General features: G+C 35.3%; 1 protein-coding gene across 3 annotated transcripts; it reads right to left on the bottom strand.

Moving 5' to 3' along the window:
• Positions 1–5,425: 5,425 nt before the first annotated feature.
• LOC140967077 (probable receptor-like protein kinase At2g42960) lies at positions 5,426–9,024 on the bottom strand. Of its 3 annotated transcripts, none has more exons than XM_073427441.1 (8): positions 8,640–9,024; positions 7,599–8,267; positions 7,397–7,501; positions 7,112–7,234; positions 6,856–7,026; positions 6,595–6,724; positions 6,094–6,306; positions 5,426–5,957 (listed from the first exon to the last, which is right to left on the bottom strand). In XM_073427441.1, exons 2-8 carry the CDS (start codon positions 8,246–8,248, stop codon positions 5,892–5,894), a joined length of 1,458 nt encoding a protein of 485 aa, XP_073283542.1. In that variant the 5' UTR covers positions 8,249–8,267; positions 8,640–9,024; the 3' UTR covers positions 5,426–5,891. The 3 variants fall into 3 exon arrangements, with proteins under 3 accessions (XP_073283542.1, XP_073283559.1, XP_073283550.1); XM_073427458.1 differs by having other exon boundaries at positions 7,599–8,256; XM_073427449.1 differs by lacking the exon at positions 8,640–9,024 and having other exon boundaries at positions 7,599–8,603.
• Positions 9,025–10,609: the final 1,585 nt, after the last annotated feature.

Below are 10,609 nucleotides of genomic sequence, written 5' to 3'. Positions count from 1 at the left end.
CAAGGACATATCGAACAATGCATTACACCATCATGTCTTAAAGAAATAACTCCAAAATCATTCTCTAAAACTAACAGCTTAGGAAAAGAAGGGTGGCCCATTCTATAACGCCACAACTCTAGTTTTGAAAAAAAAACATTACAGACTATTGGATAAGGGCTGGAATGATGCAGAACATATAGATTTCCCATCTTGCTACCCATCTCAACCATCTTGTTCGTGTTAAGTTCTTGAATAATACAGGAATCAGAAAGAAAGTGAACCGAGCAAGGAATTTGACTAGTTAACGAGCTGATAGAGAGCAAGTTAAAACTAAATTGAGGGACGAACAACACATTATCCAGATAAAAATTAGGAGACAGTCGTACTGAACCAATATGTGTGGCATACACTATTGAGTTATTAGGCAAAGTAACATTTGAAGAAAATAACTTGCTCGAAGAGAAAAAATTCAATGAACAACAAATATGATTAGTGGCTCTTGTGTCTAATACCCCACTTGAATTGAGAGAGGGATTAAGACAAAAAGACAAAGAATAATTACCACTGAAACAGGAAGCAGAAAGTTCAAGCTATTGTGTGGCCAGTGTGCTGGGATGACCAAGCTGAAGCTGTGAACTCAAGAAGGCAATAAGTTGTCTGCACTGATCGGGATTCAGAGAATTTGCCATTGAACTCACTGAGGAAGCAGGTGAAGTATTTTTTTGTAGAGCCCAAAAATCAGTACACGTAAACCCTTGAATTTATTTAAATTGATAAATTATTTATTTAATTTTAAAATGGTTTTAGCACGGCATGATTGATTGTTGTGCATGACTTTAAATTATTATAGTTTTAATTAATGCACGTTAAAATGTTTTCTTGAGTTTCATGTTTCAGGCGAATATTCGATGCGTGATCGGGAAAAAGAGATCGGCGATGATTTAGGCGATTTTGAGAAAATGTGGTATTTTATTTCAAGTCATGAAATTTGGTATTTTAAAAGAATTATGAAATTTTAAGAATTTTTAAAGCCTAATTTAATTTATTAAGTGATTTTAAGATTTTAAACTTTTAAAGTTTTTTACATGTGTATTTTATTTTTAATTAGGGGATTTTGTAAAGTTAGTATTGGGTTAACATGTTAATTAGCATGTTAATTAATTAATTAAGCAAAATATTTCCCCTAAATAATCATACACACACATTTTACACACACTCACACACACTTACATGCTTTTTACACACACCATCAGCACACACAATTCACACACCTTGCATTCACTCTTTTTGGAAGAGAAAAACCTAGGGTTCTTAGGTCATTCCAGCAGCCATCTTTCCCATGCATAATTTCTGAAGATTTACGTTGGTTTTTCGAGCAAAAATCGTGCCGCAAGTCGTTCTGGATCGAGTCTCACATTCTCTCACGTCGTTATCCATCGTATCGTGAGTTTTAAAGATCAAATGCTTGTATATTTTTTCGTTTTTGCATCGATCTTGTTAGAGTATATGTTTTGATGTTTATTGTGTATAAAAATCCATGTTTGTTATGAAAAATTTTGAGCAAAAACGTTTGAAACGATTTTGAATCAAAATTTTAGATCTCAAAACCGAGTTTGCTGTAATTTCGAGTACTGTGAATTTTCGGTCGCTTTCTGGAAAAACTTTAAACATAAAAAATGTATTACTTTTTGTTACCTTCGATTTGATAGTAAATTCGTAAATTTTGGACAAGAAACGAGTGAGTTATGATCATTTCTGTGGGACTACTCAAACTGTGACGTTTTTAAAATGTGTTCTTTTGAATTGTTTGTTGCAGGCTTCGTTGAGAATCTCCGAATGGTCATTGCTGTGTAGGTTGTGTCATGTGTTGGGATCAGTCATCTTTCGGTGTTTCGTTTCGAGTCGGTATAGGTTTGGTTGCATTAGAAGGCATAGGGAAGTGAATGGGTTGAAGATGGCTTTTTGGGGTTGAGTTCGCGCAGGACTAGAGCCGCAGCGTTCGCATCATGCAGCGCCGCGGCGTTGTAGGGTATTGCCTAGGCGCCTGTCAGGCGCTGTAACGTTGCTCTTCAGCGCCTAGGCGCTGGTTCAGGTATCTTCAGGCTTCGAGTTTAGCTGCTATTGCCTCCTTAGGGTACTAATACATCGCTATGTCCAAGCCTTATGAGGGTTAGACTAGTTGTTACGAGTCTTGAATGGGAATCTGTAGGACCGAGCGCTTGCCGCTTTACCAAAAGCTATAGCTGGTGGTACTGGTGCAACTCAAATCTTTTAAACCACACAGCAACACAAGCACCACGGTTCGATCGCTCTACCAAGCAGGGACAATTATTGCACCCAACAATCTCCCTCCCAATAATTGAAAACCTTCCAATCAATGAGAATCGAACTCGTGACCTTGGCTCTGATACCAATTTTAGGAGCGAGCGCTTGCCTCTTTACCAAAAGCTATAGTTGGTGGTAATGGTGCAACTCAAATCTTTAAACCGCACAACAGCTCAAGCACCACGGTTCGATCGGTCTACCAAGCTCTTTGAGTTACGATTTAAACGGGGTTCGGGTTTTTTTTCGTTTGATTGGGAAATGTCCATTCTTCACATCAAGATTTGGTTCGGGGTTTGATGTCATGGTTTAGTATAATGTTTAAATTTGGTCAAGTCCCGAGTGGTCTAGAAATTCATAAGTTATTTATTACTTCGGTGGTGAGTTTGATTGGTATGATTAAGTTATGAATTTTAAGTTGCATGAAACGTGTTAGTATGTGCTGCGACAGCCCAAGCGAGATCCAATGAATCCCTCAACGCTATGTAAGTATGTTCAATGTGCAAAAGAAAATATTTTATGTTTTTGAGGTATGCTAATTGTCTTGTGACCAAATATGAAAGGGTTTGGAAGCCGAAGAACGTGTCCGGGGATCTCTCCATCCCGGTAAAGTATGATCAGGTTTTGATTAGGATTGGAAAGTGGTAAAGTATGACTAGGGACCAATCCACCCGGTAAAATATGATCGGGGATCTTATGTATATGGTAGTGGACATCCCTGACAGCGTAGTATTGTAGTTTAGTATGATCATATGCACTATGTTACGGGTCACTTGCTTTGAAACATATCTCTACGCAAAATGATGATGATATGCATGTTTAAGTATGTATGATGCAAGTACGTTTATGAAAATATTTATGAATCGAAGGCACGTCTATGGTTATATAAGTATGTTCAAAGTTAAGTTATGTGTGTGTTACTTTTAATGCATGTGGATTTTATTATGTATTATTCGTTATTCTCAATTTATGCTTCTTAAGTCTTTAGACTCACTAGACTTTATCAATGCAGATGAGAACAAGTATGAGGAGACGAGAGGCGTGGATCAGTGAGCTGGCTCGGACTGTGCAGTGGACTAACCAGAGGACCGCCTTAGTTTTCAAGGATTTTATTTTATGCATGATAAAATTGTTTACTCTGATTTCTTTTAACGAGTTACTTTATGTTATTTTAAGACAAATACATCTTGCAAGTTCGTTTACATTTCAAACATTTGTTCAAGCATTTTACTTACAAGTGTATTTTGAGAAATTGTTATTCATTTAAAAAAAATTTATTTTTCCGCAAATTTTAAGTATGTTTAAAATTACGGCGCTACATGTTTGGTTGACATATATCTGCCGACCACTACCTAATTGCTGTTGTTTATACATCGGATGACCAACCGGATAGTCGTGGACTTTGCAACACTTGTCAATTTTGTGGCTTTTAATATGACAGTGAGAGCAAACTGGCTTATCACCAGAGTTTTCTTTAGCATATTGATTCCCCTTAGCCATAGCCACGACGGAAGATTGCTGAGCGAAAGAGTATTGATCAGTAGAAGAACCTGTAATATCTTTGTGTATAGATCGCTGCCTTTCTTCCTGAACAACTAGCAAAAAATCTTAGAAATCACAGGAATTGGATCAATCATCAATATTTGAGCACGGATCTATGCATAAGACTCATTCAGTCCCATTAAAAACTGCATCACACACTCTTGACTTTGATAATTGACCCAATCCTTCATTGATCCGCAATTACAGACAGATACAGGCTGAAAATCCTTCAACTCATCCCAGAGAGTCCGCAATTTGGTGTAATAGGAATTAATGTCCATGAAGCCTTGATGTAAACTAGTCAAAAGCTTCTTGATTTGAAAAATTCTCGTAGCATTACTCTTGTGAAACCGATCTCTTAAGTCGATCCAAATTTCAGATGCCGTAGTTATATACATCAGACTATCCGCTATTTCTCGGCTAACAGAGTTCAAAATCCACGAAATGACCATGATGTTGCAGCGATTCCAAGCTCCATACATCAAATCATCCAGCTTAGGGCGTAAACAAGTGTCATCAACAAAGACAAGCTTATTTTTGGTTGTTAACGCGACATGGCTCGACTCCAAGTGTTGTAATTAGTACCTGTGAGTGGATGCGAGACTAACACCAATCCAGGATGATCTCTGTTCTGGAGATAAAATGGACTGCTCGAGTCTTCAGAAACTATTCGGCCGTTGGAATTGTTCATAGCTTGAGAGGAGGTTGAGGCTTGATTTCCCTTGGCCATAGAGAACCACAACCGCAGCTTAGCAATTTATTGCTCTGATACTATATTAGGAAACAAAAATCGATTGAACAAAAAGAATCTCCATTGATGCAAGCTCAAGTCTTCACGCGAGTACAAAAATGGAAAGAGAATTGTTCAATGATTGTACAGTAACCGTTAGGAATTATTTATAGGTGTAAATGTGTGAGCGTGTATCAACATATAGAAAACGTGTTTCTCCATTTCTCCACTAACGCTTTTAATACTTCCAGAGGAGGTAAATAAATGATGAAGAAAGAGTGGCCCCTGTTATAGGCCATTGTTTCTTTAAGAAAACACTCTCTACACATACATGGTGATGATTAATTTATATTCGACTTCTCCGAGGTGGTTATGTTTGGAATTGATATTCCACTGCCTCAACATATATTACATAAAAAATTCAAGAAATATGTACAAACAAAAGTGCTTTTGGATTGACCAAACTAGTATTGAGCTGAATGATATGATAATTTGCTTCACAAAAGAGAGAAATTTGGCATGATAGAACCCGGTTTATTTACTATGTAATTTCTATACATTTTTGCAAATTCGTCTATTTAAGAAAACTACTTGTTCAATTATTATATTCATAAAAAAAAAAATTATTCTTCTCAACAACGCCGATCAAGTTATTTTTTGTCAAATTCAATCTAGTTATAGTCTTATACCCCGACCAGAGTTTAGGCAAAGTTAAAATAAATTCATCTCCAAATGATATAGATTAACAACACAATCACGATACACCCGCAAATTAGTTATAAAAATTAAGTTTTACACGGGATATCTGAAATCCAAATAGGTAGGCAGGAAAATTTTAATTTTAGGAAAAAAAAAAAATTTCACCTGGAGATTCTATGTTACATATGTAGGCGTACGTATACACAATATGTACACATGCTTCGATAGACAGAATCATTACTTTTGTACTGAAACATTGTATCATAAAATACAAATTTTATTCACACCAATGAATCATATCGTATTCCAGTTTGGATTTTATTCATCAAGGAGAGTTGTAAGTATAGAGTCCCTTCCAAGTCTATATTCACAGCCTCGAAGACAAGGAAAAACACTGATTCTCCTAATAGCCAGCTAACCCGACTATTAAGGACGGAATCCTTCTTGCTGAGGTGTATATATCGGTATCTTTTAATTTTAATAAATCGTTTTCATATGTATACTTCGTTTTCAATGGAATAAAAAACACTTGAATTCACTTAGCACTTCATGGTTTTCCTGCTATACAAATGTATCGTGTATACGACCTCAACTTGGAATTGTCGTGCGTGTTGTATCAGTATCTGTGTATTTGCTCTCCATCCGAGGATGGTCTGAAGGATTCCTTCGCCTTCTTACGCCCCTGAAGCGGAACATGAAACAGGTTGAAAATGAAACTTGTGAAAGATGGATTCAGGTGGTTTTCTTTTTTTTTTATTAATTTAATTAATTATATCAAAGAAAAAAAGCAGGAAAGAATATTTTGTATATAAGCAAACCTCTCTTGGCACGGGATATTCCTCTGACTGAAGCATGCGGACCACTTGACTCATTGGAGGTCTTTGTTCGACATTGGGATCAACACACCTCAAGGCTGTCAAAAGGGCTCGTTTAAAGGCAGATTTAGATGGCCTATTGTCTATATTTGGATCAAGCACTTCCTCAGAACGCTTCACCCCAACCATCATCTTTATCCAGTCCACCAGATTTTTCTGCTTTGCAAGATCATCAACAGGGTGTATTTTACAAAATTATCATGAAAAGAGAACCAGTTCAATTACGTAGCGCAACAAGTGAATCTAAGTCTTGAAGATGAGATTGTCAGTGAATATAACTTGGAATTATTTACAAAATCAGTTGGCATCAGGGTTCAGGCTCTAGTTCTAGCATGAATGAATTAAGCGAAAGGATAGTTGAATTTCTGTACTATTCTCCCCAGCATTTGATATCAGAATCAGTGCTCTGCATAAACTCAAAAACGAATATAAACTAAACTATACCTCAGGCAAAGGTAGGCTGTCATCTACTGGTTCCCTTCCTGTTATCGCTTCCAAAAGCAAAACCCCGAAGCTATAAACATCACTCTTTTCATTTAGGAAGCCGCTGCTAGCATATTCTGGGGCTACGTATCTATATAAAAGAGGCAAGAAACATGAGAGTTTAAGATTACAAAACTAATATCCCCAACATATTTCGAAGAGTTAACAATTTACACATAAGTCCCAGATTGAGATCATGTAGATCCTGAACAAAAAACTCACCCGAAAGTTCCCATAACTCTTGTGATAATATGAGTTTCTCCAGCACCAAGCAACTTGGCAAGACCAAAATCAGATATTTTTGCATTAAAGTCATCATCTATCAATATATTGCTCGACTTAATGTCTCGATGAACCACTTTGGGATCAATCGCTTCGTGTAGGTATGCTATTCTGCAACAGTCAAGTCAATTTACATCGATAAACAGATGACTTTGGTCACCCAAATTTACCAACATAAAGATATGTAAAAACTCACGCTTTGGCAGTGCCAAGTAGAATTTTCATTCGTCCCTCCCACGTAAGGTATCCATGCTGCAACATTGCTCCATGGAGCCATTGCTCTAGATTGCCATTGTTTACATACTCATATACCAATAACCTATATGTGTAGCAAAATAGGGGGAAAAAGGTAACTAAATACATTCTATTGGCCGTTATGACTTGTACAAGTTTAAGTAAAATGTAATTCTATATCTACAATAAATTTTCCATAATTTGATTTCTTAAAAGGAAAGAGATGGGAAGTTTGAAAGAATAATACCTATGAGTACCTTCGATACAATATCCCAAAAGTCGAACCAAGTTTTTATGCCGGACATGGCCAATAGCTTCTACTTCCACCCTAAACTCTTTCTCCGCTTGGCCTCTACAATTTAAACATCACATGGTAATCAACTCATAAAGAAAGCAACTAAGAGAAATTTTCGCTTAATATGCTGGATGAAATCAATAAAACGACTCACAAATTGTTAAGTAGCCTTTTCACTGCCACAACAATACCATTGGTCAGTTGGCCCCGATAGACAACTCCGTATCCGCCCTCACCAATTACATTTTCTTTCGAAAACTTATCCGTTGCTATTTCAAGATCCCTTAGCGTAAACCAGTGACCCCAATCGAGCTGAGAGAGCTCAGGAAGGCCAGCTAGAGGGGACGGTATGGTTATAGGATGCGAAGAAGGCTGGTTTAGTGACGTAGAACCCCCCTTCTCCACAGATTCATATGCCCCGTCATCTTTCCTTATGAAAGTAAAGGAACCTGATTGACCACTACCATCTGCATTACTTCCCTTCCCATTGTTTAATTGAGTTAAAACCTTATCAGAATCCTTTCCATGATACAGTTCTCCATTGGAGAATGAATCTCTTTCGGGATCAAAATGTATAGTTGAATTCTGGTCCATTTTTATCTCTTTGATTTCCTTCGACACATTTGGAATCTGGTTAACTGGAAGTTTATTCGCCGTCCTGAATTTCTTACGCGCTACGAACCACCATAGCATCGAAAGAACAAGTACAGCAAAGATGCAGAAGAAGATGCCCACTAGAGCCCACGCCTTCAGATTAAAGATGCCAGTTTCTTTCGACAAACCGGAATTGTGACTGGAACCCATTTTCTTGACTACAAAAGGACTGCCACATAAAATAAAGATGATAAAGAAACAGAATCACCTCACACAATAGGCGCCATTTCTTCCAAGATTACCAACGGTCAACAATATTAGTAAAACAAAATGAACCACTCTTCAAGAAAGACCCTCTCTTCTTCAAGAAGAATACATATAGTGAAAACATTAGATGCATACGATAAATCAAGGGAACAAAGCTTGCCATTTTCCTTTTTCAAGTATAAGCTTGAGCAAACGCGACGATCAGTTCTAACAGAGGAGCATAGAAAAAACAATTGTTGCTATCCTCACCTCAACATGGCTCTCTGATCACGTCATTTTCACAAAGAAAAACACACAAAACAATGGAAAAACGCTATAAAGATTCAAACTTCACCTTGATTTGATGGGATGGAGATATATTAAATATTTGCCTCCTTCATCGTTTCATTCAAACTCAAAATCCCATAAATCTGAAATCTTTGTTCAATGTCCATAACCCAATGATCTCCTCAAGCAAACACGCTCGTAACTCTATGGGATCTCCTTGGTTTTGAATTTTTCCTACTATAATATAATGTCAAGTGGATATAAATATAGATATCATAGTACCATTATTGATAGTAATAATAATGAAGGGTCTTGAAGAAGACGAAGAGATTATTTATAGTATTTCTTGAATTGCCAGGGAAAAAACTTGTTTTGAAGTTGAAGTAATATCGCAGAAACCATGTGGATTTCTGGGAAATGCAGAGAACGAGGCGTTTGGGTAACAAGTAGGCATGGGCTTTTCAGCGGTTGGTAATACCTTGCACTCACCTCAGTTGTTGAAATAATAATAAAAATTTTAAATAAATAAATAAATAAATAATAATAATTATAATAATAAAAGAATAAAAATGACCAACTATGTTTTTATATGATTGAAGTAAGGATAATTTTTTAAAATCTTCAAACTCAAAATTAAATTTACATCTAGTTTTTGTCAGAAAAATTATTTGTTTATATTTTTTAATCCACAACAAATGTGTTTATACTTCTTAAGCCACATATATTTTTTTGGATGAAAATCGATATAAAAATTAAAAAAATAATACTAATTTATGATTTTTGAATATCAAATGTTTCATATATTGTATTAATATATGATTTTTTAGTACTCAAATATGCATAACAAATATGGTATTAATAACACATTTATTTTCAAATGAAAATCGATAAAAGTTATTGAAAATATTGTACTAATATATGATATCGGATTATAACTATATTAGATACAATACTAATATATTATTTTTGAATATTCAAACATGTGTAACAAATGTTGATATCAATAAATGTGTTCAAATTTTATACTAAAAATCTCTTTTTATCATATCTAAAAAAATTGGTACTCAAATACATATATTATTATCATATTTCAATATTTTGTACATATTTTCATCCGAAAAACAAATTTTTCATAAATACCAATATTTTTATACATGTTTGGGTGTCGAAAATCATATATTAAAAACAATTAATACTCAAATATCATATATTAGTAATTTATTTTTAAAATTTTGTTTCGATTTTCATCTAACAAAAATATCCAAACACATTTTGTCTGACAAAGTGACTGCAAATTTTTTTTAACAATTTACCGTTAAGTAATCTCTTCAATCGGTTTTAATTATGTAACTAATAATGTTAGACATAACTTAATTGTGACGATGGGCAATGAGATTTAAAATCAGCAGATCTTTAGGCAATATAAAAGCAGTAGTCTTCAGCTAACGAAAACCAGAAGCAGAACTTAAAGTTCTAAGATAACCAGAAGCAGAACTTAGAATTCTAGAAAAACAGAAGCAGAATTCAGTCCAAACCGAAGTAACTTAACGTCTTTCGCATAAACAGAACTAGCCTTGAATGTTACCGTTACTTTATCAAGTACTAGCATTAATTGCACCATTAGTGCTGTATGAAGCTATTTATTACGTCTTACCAATTTTGGTATAAAACAAGACTGATTGTTTTGAAGCTTTTCTGCAGGACCTATTTCAGGTATTAAAGCTGAATATATCAGAAGTGAAAGAAGCCGTTTTGTTTATAGACGTTGGGATCAAAAACTTCTATAAATATACAAGAACAACGTTGATAAAGATTGGGACAATACTGATTACAATACTCAAAACGTTGATCTGAGCACAAAACTCTCTTATCTCACAAAAAGCTCGACATACAGAAAAGTAGCACACGCTTCATAGCATATATCTGATCGGTTGAAGATCATCTTGTGCTGCTATTTCTCATTCTCTTCATAAACAGTTCACACTATTCATATCTTGTTGAGAAAAGTTTGTAATCTGGAAAAGAGTCTTTTCCAGA

Source organism: Primulina huaijiensis, chromosome 2 (assembly GCF_012295235.1).
Source record: "Primulina huaijiensis isolate GDHJ02 chromosome 2, ASM1229523v2, whole genome shotgun sequence".
Lineage (NCBI taxonomy): Eukaryota > Viridiplantae > Streptophyta > Magnoliopsida > Lamiales > Gesneriaceae > Primulina > Primulina huaijiensis.
Note: the sequence above shows the minus strand (reverse complement) of the source record. Positions and strands in the feature narration are given on the sequence as shown.